A 12856-nucleotide genomic window follows, 5' to 3' on the forward strand; every position below is an offset into this window, starting at 1 on the left:
CGCAGTTAATAATATGATCTACAATTTACATTGACTTGCATCATGAACCTCAAATTTCAATCGTTACCAGCGACCGTCCACTCGGGTCCCAATGCAAGACAATGCATCCAGAGTACCGACCGAACAAAGAGACAAATATCTGCACACATTGAGGCTGTTCATATCTAAGTTTAGGTTAAGGTAATCGCCCCATGTTTGCCCATCTAAGCTCGAAATATGAGCCTCTTCTGTGATTCATGAACACACGGTGTCTCCGAAGATACGACCTCGAGTGAGTCATAGCTTCGAGTTTAGCTAATTTTGATTGGCGATGCTTACGAGAATTCCGACACTAAATCTTAGGCTTGAAATGATGTCTTCATGGTATAAATAGCTGGTCTACCCAAGGTTTGTCGATCCCCCAACATTCTTCGGGCCAGATTTGAAGGTCTGACCAACTAAAACCAGATCAAGAATGCACTAAAATACAAGATTAGCAGTATATTGCCACCTTCAAAACTGGATGAACAATATACCATCGGTTGCTGAATTATTCTAGCCTAGGAAAATGAGTGAACCCTCGGCTTCAACAACCCCTACAAAATCCATAGGCTTCAGAGAATTTTGTGAATTCAACGAACAAACTTTCAGTCGACTCAGAGGTACAAATAAATGGACTAAGCACTACTTGGACTCCAAAAGCCACGAGCCTCCACCTTCATCATCGCCCCTGGAAATCTCCCTCGTGATTGAAGATCAGGGCGAAGGGGAACCACGCCATTGGTCTCTGTTTGTAGGTCACGAAAACGAAGCGGGTCACGTTTATCAAGTGACTGGCGATGCTGAGTTCATGAAATACGAGCCGTCCAATGGACCAGTAGATATCTCTCTTTCTCCCACTTCTTTCAATGTGTACAATCTTGCACAGTTGACTGAGCAGCAAGCACGAGTGGTACAGCAACTGGCAGAGCAGGAATGCCCCCCCAAGGCCCAAAATCGTCAGGCAGTTGTGGAGAATTGCCAGGGATGGACATTACGTGTCATTCATAATTTGGCGGAAATGTGTATCATCCCCATCGCTAAATATGATATGGCAAGCAGTATGCTCCAGCCTGTGTAAATGGGTATGTTCAAATGAAGGTGCTTCCATTCATACTAATAAATATCTTAATGGCATGATTATATTGCAATGATCCTTCAACTTCTACTGATGGACTTGGAGCAATGTATAAAAATTCTTAGCAGATAGATCGCTCGTAAATAAGCAACAAAAATGTTCATGATATCTAACAACTTTCATCAAAGAGACCCATGCTATCAAAAATCACATAAGGCGGTCCACAGATTAGGAAAAAAAGTCCGTCATTCATTCAAGAAGCATCGACTATAGAGCAAGTAGGCCAGCTACATCTTCTATCCCAGCCTAGGCATTCTCGGCGCAATCATAACACGCCGCGGCTGTTGTATGTGGAAGAAGCCCTGGGCTGTGCCGAAGTCGACATCTGAGTCCTCCGCATCGTGGGTATCATGGCTTGACAGTGAGTGTTTCGAGTCAAATCTATTATTCCATTCTGTGCCTTTCTCTCGATAAATCTGGCCAGAACCATCTAGAGCAAAAGGCTTAGAGCTAGATCCGCTTGTAGTCTCCGATCCACTGTCACAGAAAAATGTTTCTCTCTTGCGTTGAGCGCCACCCAACGATCGATTTGAGTGGTTAGCATGGCTGTTTGGCCATTCCTTGGTGTTTCCCTCCCAGCTGTGCGATGATTGTCTGCTGTTCCGATGGTTGATATAGAATGCTCTGAAAGCGGCACCGGAGGCGAGAATCAAGCCGAAGTTTGCGCTCATGGTAAGCCAGTATAACTGCCAGAGATCATATTTTATACCTGTGAAATCCGATCCAGCGGCCCGAGCGATTGACAAGGCAATCATGATCGAATTGAGGGAGAAGAATATTACTAGGCCGAACTTTTGCTTTCCTCCCATTCTAGTCTTCCAAATGAGCGATAATGGAATTGCCATAACTGGAATTGGCGAAGTGAGACGTTTAGTGCATGCTAGGTTATCAGGTAAATTTTATAGCAGAAACTTACTCATCAAGTCTCCCAGGATATCTAGGACTATTTGTGCTAATGCATAACGAGCGACACCATTCATTCCTCCCGTAGGACAAGAGACTGAGCTTCATGGTGAGAATCATGCGTTTTGGAAGATGTAATAGCGAGAAAAGGGTAAGTAGAGAAGGGGGACTTACACATCTTGATATCCCAATGAGGACAGCTAACGTAGAATACAAGGACGCCAAAGATTGTTGTGACAACATTGAACAAGAAAACAATCCACCAGTGGATTTTCCAGACGGGCAAGCGATCAACCAACTTCCAAAAGAATGCAAGGAAGAAGAACTTGATTGAGCATACCGAAAGCCAGGTCACCATTAAAACAGCGACAGTCCATTTATGGAAGTCCAATGACTTTTGAATCATGCTATCGGGAATTTCATCCAGTTGACCATTGAAGGAAGGGAATCCACCCAAATAGAACCCTGGGACAATTGTCTTCTGGTACAGCATAACGATCGCTGAAGTCATAAGGCCAGTCGCCAAGATCAGAATTCCATCGTCAATTTGGAGAGTCTTTTTGTGAATATAAACACGAAGCACGAAACAACGAACGACTACTGCAACAACGGCTAGTCCGAAGATTATGCCAATTGAGACCTAATTTCAAATTAGCGCATTAGCGGATGAAGTTTGCCATTTGAGGGACGCAGGCAGGAACACTCATACTTACCTGGAAGGCGGCCTTCGGTATAGGACCGAGATTATCTCCTGCCATGTTGACCTATCTTCCTTGGTTTCCGAAGTGCATGCATAAATGAGTGTTTAAAGATGAGGGGATGAGATGACTTTACAGGTTGGTGGAGAGAGAGAAAAAGGCCATGCCATGTGGACTGTGGCGTCATAATCAGCTTTGATACGAACCTGCAGATGGGGTCCAACAATCCATCGAACGATGCGCATTGACGGCTACACATTTCTAGTTATATCGGGCTAGTTTGGTTGACGTTTGGCCCCAGGATCGGAGGCGCACTAATACTAAACAGGTGCTAGATAATCTCCGGCTAAACCTCAAACGGCAAGCGACTGTAATTTACTGATCCATGGATAATACAGATTTTTTGTAGTAAGATACCAGTTCGTGTATGTAATTTGCTGGGAGGGAGACCAAGAATAGCCAGACCTGTGGACCAAGTGCTAAAGCCATAGAAGCCTTTCATTTGGAGCTCGCAATTATTTCCTTAATATTCCGCGGCACATTTAAATGAGAACTTCCCTATCAATAAATTTAATCATTGGTCTTCCCATTTCCTGCCTCGCTTCTGTCAGCATCTGGGGCCTCTTTGACAACACCGTCTGCATTACCACGTACACCGTACTTCTGTACTTACGGCTCCATTTCGCATGGCGGTGGCAACTATGGGGCCAGGAGCCCTCGATTATATTCATGCCAATGCAGGACGACTGGCTATCACTATAGGGTTAATTTTAGCCTCAAGATTCCTTTATCTCTTTTTTCAAGTTCGCCTGTTATTCTATCGCCTCCGCAAACAGGGCTTGGTATGTTTTTATTTGCCCCGACAACACCAAAAATATCAACCAAGATCCACTGACCCGAAGATAATATACAGGCTGTTCCTGCATATAGCTATTGGACTGGAAACCTTCTAATCCTGCCAGAATTTCTGGCAAAAATTCCGAAAGGGGCACAGCAGTCTGACGCATTTACCTTGCTGTCATACGAATTCCCCGAATTCGATAATTGCTTCTACATCGACCTATGGCCATTTGCCAAGCCACTCTTGGTTATTACAAGCTTAGACTTGGCAGTTCAAGCTTGTCAGACGTATGCACTGCCTAAGCCATCAGAGCTCGACGCGTACTTTCACCCATTTACTGGAGGCCCCAACATCTTTACGACAAATGGCCCCGAATGGAAAAAGGCCCGATCATTATTTCAGCCCGCCTTTGGTAATCGAAGGATAATCCAGCAGGTACCTCACATTGTAGATGAGGCTCAAGTTTATGTTGAAGTTTTGCGGGACCATGCACGCAATGGAGAGACATTCTCTCTCAAGAGAGTCACCTGTGATCTTCTCATGGACATCATTGGATCTTTTACCTTGTGAGCTTTGGTATCTTTTAAAATCACATCACCCTCCAATGCTGATCATGTTAATTAAGAAATGATCATTTGAACTCACAGCGTCAGCATAATGATCTGGCTGCGGCTATGAGAGCCCTTGCGGATTGGCACGTTCAGGATGAAGAAATGAATCCTTTCATTCGTTGGAATCCAATGAGATACATAGTCGAGTGGCACAGTGCCTACAAAATGTCTCGATATATTGAAAATGCACTTGATAAACGCTACGAGGTCTGGAAAAACAAAGATTACTCAGAAGAGCCAGAATCTATGATGGATCTTGCTATTGCAGACTTTATGCGGGACAGACCGACGAGCCGCAATTTGGATCCTGAGTTCAAAAAATGGGCAACCATACAGATTCGAACTTTTTTCTTCGCCGGACATGATTCAACTGCTGCAACAATTGTATATTGCCTGTACCTGTTGTCCAAAGGACCGGGGATCTTGGCCCAAGTTCGTGCTGAGCACGATCAGACTTTCGGTGCCGATATCACAACCACGGCGCAACAATTGAAGGATCGACCAGAATTAATAAATCAACTTCCTTTGACTACTGCAGTAATAAAGGAAGTACTGCGCCTCTACCCGCCTGCCTCTGCGTTGCGTGGTGGTATGCCAGGTGTTTACTTGGAAGACAAGAATGGCCATAAGTTCCCGACAGAGGGCTTACTTGTTTGGATTGTGCATGGATCGATCCAACGCAACCCGAATTATTGGCCGGAACCTCATTCATTCATTCCAGATCGATGGTTAGTTGCTCAGGGCCATCACCTTTATCCCCCGAAATATGCTTTCCGCCCATTTGAAGCAGGGCCGCGAGACTGTGTTGGACAGTCGCTAGCAATGGTCGATATCAAAGTTGCCTTGGCTCTTACAATCCGCGAGTTCGACTTTCATGATCAGTACGCGGAGTGGGATCGACAGCATCCTAATAGAAGTGGACCCAAAACGGTTTTTGGGGAGCGTGCGTACCAGGTTCCCCAAGGGGCTGCACATGCTGTTCATGGAATGCCGTGTCGAGTTGTTCAGCGACCACAGACTGGCCATTTATAATCCTTGCAATTTTAGAGAACTTGTATATTATAAGAATAGCTGAACTTTGGAAGTTGGTATCTGATTCAAAATCTTCAGATTGTCGGCAGTAGATAGCCTTCTCAGACTCAGCCTAGGTCGCTAAAGACAAAGCTTTAAAATAATTCGCTACGGTTAAATTACGGGTATATGAAACCATGGAAGTACGAATGGCCCCACAGTGACACGTTTGATTCCCAGCAAGCTAAGAGTGAGTACCCGACGGTCGGGGGTAAACCCATTGATGAGCGAGACTTAACTTCTTGATCAGGCTCCAGGATCGACCTCAACCTCATTATTAAATAAATAACGGACGCGGAAGTGGTTTCTTTTTCGTCATAAACATTTGAGTGATCACCATTATCTGGGCATCTACATCTACACAATCCTTCTGCTTTTACCCCCAAAATTGATTAAAGAGGCAAAAGTTGACATCATGGCAAATCCAGAATTCTCCCAAGCCGCAGTATTTTGTTTTTTAATTGTGATACCTTTCTATATCACACATATTGTGATTTCCATTCTGGATACGTTCATTGTTGGGCACAACCTACCTCGGGCTGATTCGGCCACAAGGTCGCATCTGTGCAATCATCTGGCTGCCACCGGACTCTCCAGATAGTGCTTGCTATTATTCAATTTAACGACGTCATGATTCTCAACAACCAATGTGTGTTTTATCCAATGAATCGGATTTCCTTTACCGCCCTCTTGGCAATTGTGATATATTGGAGAGAGCTGATGCCACAGTGGACCCAATGAAGGCGGGGTCAAACAAGCCACCATTTAGTTCCTTTCTTACCCTCCAAAGAAGTTAGCGACACCCATTTTCGTCAGTGTGCCAAGATCACATGAGGGCCAACCTACGTTGGAATTTTGGGAAATTTTATGAGGTCGACAAGGCGTCCAGTCACAACTGAACCTGCCAAGATGCAAAGATACGAGGGCCATGAGTTGTCTTTTCCCTGGATTATCTTTGCATATTCTGACACTTGAGAGGTTTCATGTTCACGTCAAATACGGATTACGGCGTGTCTTATGCTTATTTCCTCTGGTGAATTTTGTTCATGATCTGTCAGACGACTCAGACTCCAAGCCTCGCTTCTTGGCATAGTCTCTTGACTTTCCTCTCTACATCTCGTGATACTGGACACGGACTCTATAACGCACTCAGCACTCCGTCAATAAGAGAGAAAGGGCCGATAGCAATACAGCCATGGGCTGAACAGATCTAAACCAAGGCATTCAAATGATTCGATATTAATAGTACTAAATCAATTGATACCCATGAAACTTATTGCATTTATTACTTAGATTAAGCAATGGATTTCTGCTTCACTAGTGGATGTTTGCTGAACACGCTACATGAAGCTCAGATCAGATTTGACGAAACGACGAATGAACTTCCAGAATGAGAGAGACCATCCGAGCTACCATTACGAAGCAGCCAATGAACTCCGCCGAAACGTACATTTAGGGTCCAAAACGTAGATTTTGCGGGTGTTGGTCTGGCTTAGCGTTGTTATCAACCGAACCTGTATGAACTAGTATGAAGTTACAGACAACTGTACTCCATACGCGGGATAACTTCTACTGTATCCCCTATAGACTAACATAAATTTAGTTTTCATGGAGTGGCAAGTGTGAATGATTAGAATGATCTGGTGTTACTGCTAGACCTAAAAACCCAGGGTAATCATTCAGGGCTGTGCTGATTGTGGTGCCTTGGTCACCTCTCATCTGGGGTTCCTACCTCCGTAGCTTAGTTAGCCTTTCTTCTTCTCTCATAATCTATCATGACGTTCACAAACATTCTTCTTCCTTACTCTGCAGATCTGGAAATTCCTAAATGTCCGTGATACTATTGTGCTGCTGGGATCCACCAGTGCTGATATCAATAAAAAGATATAGCATCTAGGCACCAATACTTACGATTTTGTGCAGTGGCGTTTTGGGAGTTTTGCATGGCTTCATTTTTCATGTTATTTCCTTTATTTTACTAGGTAGTAATAGAGTAATAGAATTCATCATCATTCTAGTGATTTATACTTGTGTTTCTATCTATATAGAGCTTACAGTGCAAAATGTACTAGTAGACGGTGAAGGTTGTTATAGGCTCAGGGGGATTTCTCACTGGACACTATATTTCTCCCTAGACTACTCCATATTCATTAGTACAATATTGCCATTTGAATATAGTGTCTCTCGGTATATTTGTTTGCTGCTTTGTGCCCTGATATTTCCTTGAATTACCAAATAGGCTTAAATGTTCTGTATAAACCAACACCAAGCGACTGCTACATATTATTTTTTCTTCATTTCATCCAACATGATTCACAGCATGAGTCACAATAATGCTTACATAGTAGCTGACTGATGTTTGCTGATTATTTATTTGCTTTTTTGACATAAACCACTGACCATTCCCGCATCAGATGACAGTGCAGGAAGGACAGCGTTGACTTCAATAGTGCGATATTGCTTTTCCAGATTCTTTTTCTGAGAGCAACTGCATCGTCGGCTAATATAGCTTATATCACAGTGTTACCACACTAATAGACAGACCTTTATGTCGTGGCTCTACCGTGTTCGCCACATTCTTGGTTTCCAAAGGTTCATCTCGGAGGGAGCTGGCACCCTGAGCATGAAATGGGGATGTGTGACCTCGATAGTCTGAGAACTCGTTCTTCAGACATACATTATAACTTCTCCATTTTTCTTGTTCCGAGTTTGGTATAGTTGATATGCAGAGCAGTGAACTAGGAAATACCTGCAATTTGAAAACGCGGATCACCCAACTAGAGCCCAGAATCGAGCTCAAGCCACGAACAGCTTGTTGGTGCAGAAAAAGCAAGAAGCAAACTATTGCTCAGCAAATTTGCTAGATACCTGCTCAAATGTCACACAGAGAGTAGGAGTTTCGTTGCCACTTTGTAAGAAGCATAACTTTACTATATGATCTATTTCTATCCAACCCCTCCAACCAAAATCTGAAATGATGCTCCTCCGTTGGACACACATTTCACACATGGCCGTAATGGAACTCACTCTTGCGAGGTATTATGACTTCTTTCGATATGTTCTAGGTGTATTGCTCTTTTTAGCAAGTTACATCGTCGCAATTGTGCTGTACCGTCTTTTCCTAAGCCCCCTTGCCAAATTCCCTGGTCCTCCTCTCGCAGCGTCAACACGACTTTACGAAACTTATTATCAAATACTGAAGGGCGGTACATTCACCTGGCATATCGACGAACTTCACAAGAAATACGGCCCTGTTGTGCGGATAACCCCTTGGGAGATACACATCAAAGATCCAAGTTACTACTACACTGTCTACGCAGGGCCGGGGAAGCATAGAAACAAAGACTCCTGGTTTAGCTTTATTTCAGTCCCACATTCAATCTTCTCCACAAATAGTCATGACCTCCACAGACCTAGACGAAAGGTTCTAGGACAGTTTTTCAAGAGGCAGGCTATCGTTGAATTTGAGCCTGCGATTAGAGCTACACTTGAGTCACTCTGCAAACATTTTAGCACCGCTGTCGAAAGCCAAGAAGCTCTAGAGCTCCATGCCGCATTCTACAGCTTTACCAGTGATAACCTTTCTCGATACGCCTTTGGGACGCGAGATGCATTTAAATACCTCGAGGAACCGAAGATCCCAGATACGTGGAAAGACAGTCTTACGGCAATGTTTGGTTTCTGTAGGCTTATCAGACATTTTCCCATCATCTCCCATGTTGGACACATGTTCCCACGTCCAGTCTCCTGGGCCGTGCCATCATTTGGCTGGGTTTATCGAATGGAGCAGGCAAGGCATTCAATACTACAAACTTAAATCTAGGAACCAAGCAATACTAATACTTTAGACAGGATGTACGAGTTCGCGTCAAGAGAGCAATTCAAGACAGCGAGCAAAGAAGCGACGAAAAGAAGCAAGCATATCTACCTGTTACCCCAAACGCAATCTATCCCGCAATTTTGGCCGATCCAGAAGTTCCCCCAAGCGACAAGAAGCTACGACGCCTGGAAGATGATGCCATATTTCTTATGATGGCAGGCACAGATGCACCCGCTCAAGTTCTTGCAATTACTATATTCCACATACTGAACAATCCTGAGGTTTTCAAGAGATTGAAAACAGAACTTGTCAATGGCTTACCAGATATAACAACTACCTCTACCCTGGAGGAGCTGGAGAGCATCCATTATCTTGTGAGGACAGTATCCAGGGCGTACTAGGCGTACTAGGACGCTGGCTAACTCATTGACAGAGCGCCGTTATCAGAGAAGGTCTTCGACTTTCCTCTGTTGTAACAACGAGACTTCCTCGTTCTGCACCCGATGAGGTTCTTCAATATAATCAATGGAAAATTCCAGCAGGGGTATGAACATATCATACGAGCAAATAAATCCGATTGACTAATAACGAAATCAATAGACGCCGGTAAGCATGTCGACCTATTTCATCTTGAGGGATCCAGAAATTTTTCCCGAACCCAGATCTTTTCTACCAGAGCGCTGGCTACTATCGCGAGATGAACTCAAGGCTCTCGAAAAATACCTTGTTCCAGCATCTAAGGGAACTCTCGGTTGTCTGGGTCAAAAGTAAGCCAAATTGATTTGAGACTTCTAATTATATACCACTAATGCTATCCAGTCTGGCATGGGCATGGTTACATATCATTATAGGAACACTATTTAGAAGATTTGAACTGACCCTACATGACACTACCGAAAGGAATGTGGAAATGACCCAGGACAATTTTATCGGGCAAACAGATTCTGGTATGAATAAGATTCAAGTAAAGGTACTCGGAGAGTACACTCGTTGATGGACGTGTGGTATTGGCGAAGAGAGCTTTAATTTCGGCAGTTCTCGATTTACTCAAGCTATGATTTCTTTCAATAATTTGGTTGAACAATTATCTATCTTCTTCTTTGCACTGGCATGCTTCTACCTAGTTCAAAGAAAGTAATAAGTGTGATCGAGAGCCTCATCTCAAAGATTGTAGTGTCTGTGTTCGAAGGTGGTATTGGCTATGTTCAATCCGAGAACGATACTATATCACTACTAGACTTCCCGAATTGCGCCTCCCAGAATCGATTATATCTCCCACCAGCTTGTAAAAGCTCTTTGTGTGTGCCCTGTTCCGCAAGTCTTCCGTCTTCTATAACCAAGATGCGGTCGGCGTCCATGATTGTAGAGAGCCGATGAGCAAGAACAAATGTTGTGCGTTTCTCTCTCAGTTTTCTCAAAGCATCCTGAATGATGTTTTCAGTCTCAGTGTCGACTGAACTTGTCGCCTCATCAAGGATAAGAACTGGCGCATCTTTTAAAAATGCCCTTGCGACCGCCAATCGTTGAACTTCCCCGCCAGATAACTTCACACCATGCTCTCCCACATGCGTTTGATACCCACTAGGGAACGTGAGAATCTTGTCATGAATAGCCGCAGACCGACAGGCCTCATGAATCTCCTCGTCAGTAGCATCAATCCGAGCATATCTCAAGTTTTCCATAATCGATGAGTTGAATAAGAGGGGGTCTTGAGGTACAATGCCAATGGAATCTCGTAATGATCCCAGAGTAATAGCTCGTAAATCATGCCCATCTATCGTTATTTTACCAGCGCTGACGTCGTAGAAACGCATGAGTAGCTTCATGAGCGTAGACTTCCCAGATCCCGTCCTTCCGACCAGTGCGATAGTTTCTCCGGGTGATGCGGAAATATTAATGTTTTCTGTAGATTGTCGCTTATTGTCGTAGGAAAAGCTCACATTTTCGAATACAATATGCCCGTTTATTCCGGTCAAGCTCAATGCTCCTTCTTGATCGCAGACCGTTGGGGGCGTCTTCATTAGGGTGATGAGGCGCTCAGCATCTGTCAAATTTGCTATGATGGATCTATACCTGTAGGATAAACCTCGAATCGGCCAAACAAAATAGCTCCAGTATTGGAGTAGGAAAACAAAATCCCCTGGAGTTGCCTGTTTACTATATATTTCGTATACCACAAGGGAAGAAAGAAGTAAAAAGTTCGTTGGCATAATAATCTCTGTCAATGCTGAAGTGAAGGCATCACGAGTAGACCAGGTCAGCTTTCGCGTCAGATATGTGTCGACAGCATTTCCGAAACGATCGTCCTCGTAATCAAACATGTTGAAAGAAGCCACAGTCTGCCAGCTTTCCACGGCCTGGTGCATCCTTCGAGCTTGCTTTCTCATTGATCTCATAAGTTTTCTCCTGAACCGAATGTTCCAACTAGATGTTATTATTTGAAGGGTAAGGAATATAAAAGATGCGATGACCATGCAAAGGGCGACGGATGAGTGAAATTTAAATATCAACACCCCAAAGGCAATCACGAAGTCGAATAGCATCGGTATTATCTCGAGGATCATCACTTCAAGAACCCTTGTGAAAGATCTTCCTTGCTCAATTGTTGTCATTACTTCTGCAGAGTCTCGACTAGAATGAAATTCCATGCTAAGACCCATAACATGACTGAAGGCCGCCTTTGTTATTTCTCGATAAGAAAATTGTTGAATGGGAATTTTGGCTAGACTCTGAATTAACCCCAGCCCTGCATCGTCGTGTAAAATGTAAAGAGCCCAATAAATCACGAGGTCCTTGTAAGGAAGCTGTCCGGCAAACAGCTTGTCCGCGACAATACCAAGCTGACGTGGGACGAGGATATTGAGAAAGCGATTAGCTACTAGACATCCCAGGCACACCGCAACACAGGCCTGAACTTTGCGATCTTGCCTGGGAACCACATAAGGCATCATGAGTTTAATTCCATCACGATAAGACGCCCATATATTTCCGGTTTTCTGCTGTTTTCCCTTGGAGCTAGCTGAACGCCCATATTCGTCGTCGGATTCGGAATCCGAATTCTCGAACTGAGGATCGGCAGTTTTGGCAGCAGTACCATATGATAAGCAGTTTTCTGTTGTAGCATGGCCGAGGAAAGGTTGCGCTTCCTCAGCACTATGTTGCTCGTCTTTGAGCATGTGGCTCAGTCGGAAGCTGGCCCATTGGAGTATATAGTCGATGAACAATGCCAAAATAATAACTAATCGGGAAATTTGAATGCTTGGAAGAACTTTTTCTTTGCTGGACCAATCTAGAACGGTGAGAATAGATGAATAGAAAACGGAAATCACACAGAAGCTTATCCCTTCCCCGAAGATTGGTGTCTTCCGTAGAGAGATAAGGGCCCAGCCCGTCGCGTAAAACACGACAGCGATGTTTTGATTAAGTGAATACTCGAACTCATATGAGCCTGTAGCCAAAAATAATGACTCAGATGCAAAGGCTAGGGCCGCAAGCCAAGCCAAGAAAGTCCGGACAAAGTATCTAGTTCGAGGAACAGGATTACTCTGCAGACTGTTTCTATGGCTGAGAAGAAAGGTCGTGAATAGAATCAACAGGCCCGATAAAGTTGCAGTCACATGGAGAGCATTGCGAAGATCAGAAGAAAGCATGCTTCAAATTTCCTGGGGAAAATCGACTTAAGGGCCGTGAGAACAGGCAGAGCTTGGCTGCACACGAACAGTAGATTGAGAGGATAGGGGCGAGTCGTGACATTTT

At 44.1% G+C, this 12856-nt stretch overlaps 6 protein-coding genes across 6 annotated transcripts; 4 read left to right on the forward strand and 2 right to left on the reverse strand.

Moving 5' to 3' along the window:
* Positions 1 to 547: 547 nt before the first annotated feature.
* On the forward strand, positions 548 to 1099 carry N7478_002664 (uncharacterized protein; the record flags this gene model as incomplete). Its single annotated transcript, XM_056918878.1, has 1 exon — positions 548 to 1099. One exon carries the CDS (start codon positions 548 to 550, stop codon positions 1097 to 1099), a length of 552 nt encoding a protein of 183 aa, XP_056782036.1.
* Positions 1100 to 1392: 293 nt separating this feature from the next.
* N7478_002665 (uncharacterized protein) lies at positions 1393 to 2817 on the reverse strand (the record flags this gene model as incomplete). The annotated part of the gene is made up of 4 exons (XM_056918879.1): positions 1393 to 2003; positions 2073 to 2156; positions 2234 to 2699; positions 2773 to 2817. 4 exons carry the CDS (start codon positions 2815 to 2817, stop codon positions 1393 to 1395), a joined length of 1206 nt encoding a protein of 401 aa, XP_056782037.1.
* Positions 2818 to 3458: 641 nt separating this feature from the next.
* Positions 3459 to 4168, forward strand: N7478_002666 (uncharacterized protein; the record flags this gene model as incomplete). Its single annotated transcript, XM_056918880.1, has 3 exons — positions 3459 to 3520; positions 3562 to 3599; positions 3744 to 4168. 3 exons carry the CDS (start codon positions 3459 to 3461, stop codon positions 4166 to 4168), a joined length of 525 nt encoding a protein of 174 aa, XP_056782038.1.
* Positions 4169 to 4374: 206 nt separating this feature from the next.
* Positions 4375 to 5241, forward strand: N7478_002667 (uncharacterized protein; the record flags this gene model as incomplete). The annotated part of the gene is made up of 1 exon (XM_056918881.1): positions 4375 to 5241. The coding sequence occupies one exon, from the start codon at positions 4375 to 4377 to the stop codon at positions 5239 to 5241; it is 867 nt and encodes a 288-aa protein (XP_056782039.1).
* Positions 5242 to 8287: 3046 nt separating this feature from the next.
* On the forward strand, positions 8288 to 10094 carry N7478_002668 (cytochrome P450; the record flags this gene model as incomplete). The annotated part of the gene is made up of 5 exons (XM_056918882.1): positions 8288 to 9052; positions 9277 to 9474; positions 9534 to 9644; positions 9701 to 9867; positions 9920 to 10094. The coding sequence occupies 5 exons, from the start codon at positions 8288 to 8290 to the stop codon at positions 10092 to 10094; spliced, it is 1416 nt and encodes a 471-aa protein (XP_056782040.1).
* A 211-nt stretch (positions 10095 to 10305) lies between these two features.
* Positions 10306 to 12750, reverse strand: N7478_002669 (ABC transporter ATP-binding protein; the record flags this gene model as incomplete). The annotated part of the gene is made up of 1 exon (XM_056918883.1): positions 10306 to 12750. One exon carries the CDS (start codon positions 12748 to 12750, stop codon positions 10306 to 10308), a length of 2445 nt encoding a protein of 814 aa, XP_056782041.1.
* Positions 12751 to 12856: the final 106 nt, after the last annotated feature.

The sequence above is a fragment of the Penicillium angulare genome (assembly GCF_028827245.1).
Source record: "Penicillium angulare strain IBT 27051 chromosome Unknown utg000003l_segment0_segment0, whole genome shotgun sequence".
Classification (NCBI taxonomy): Eukaryota; Fungi; Ascomycota; class Eurotiomycetes; order Eurotiales; family Aspergillaceae; genus Penicillium; species Penicillium angulare.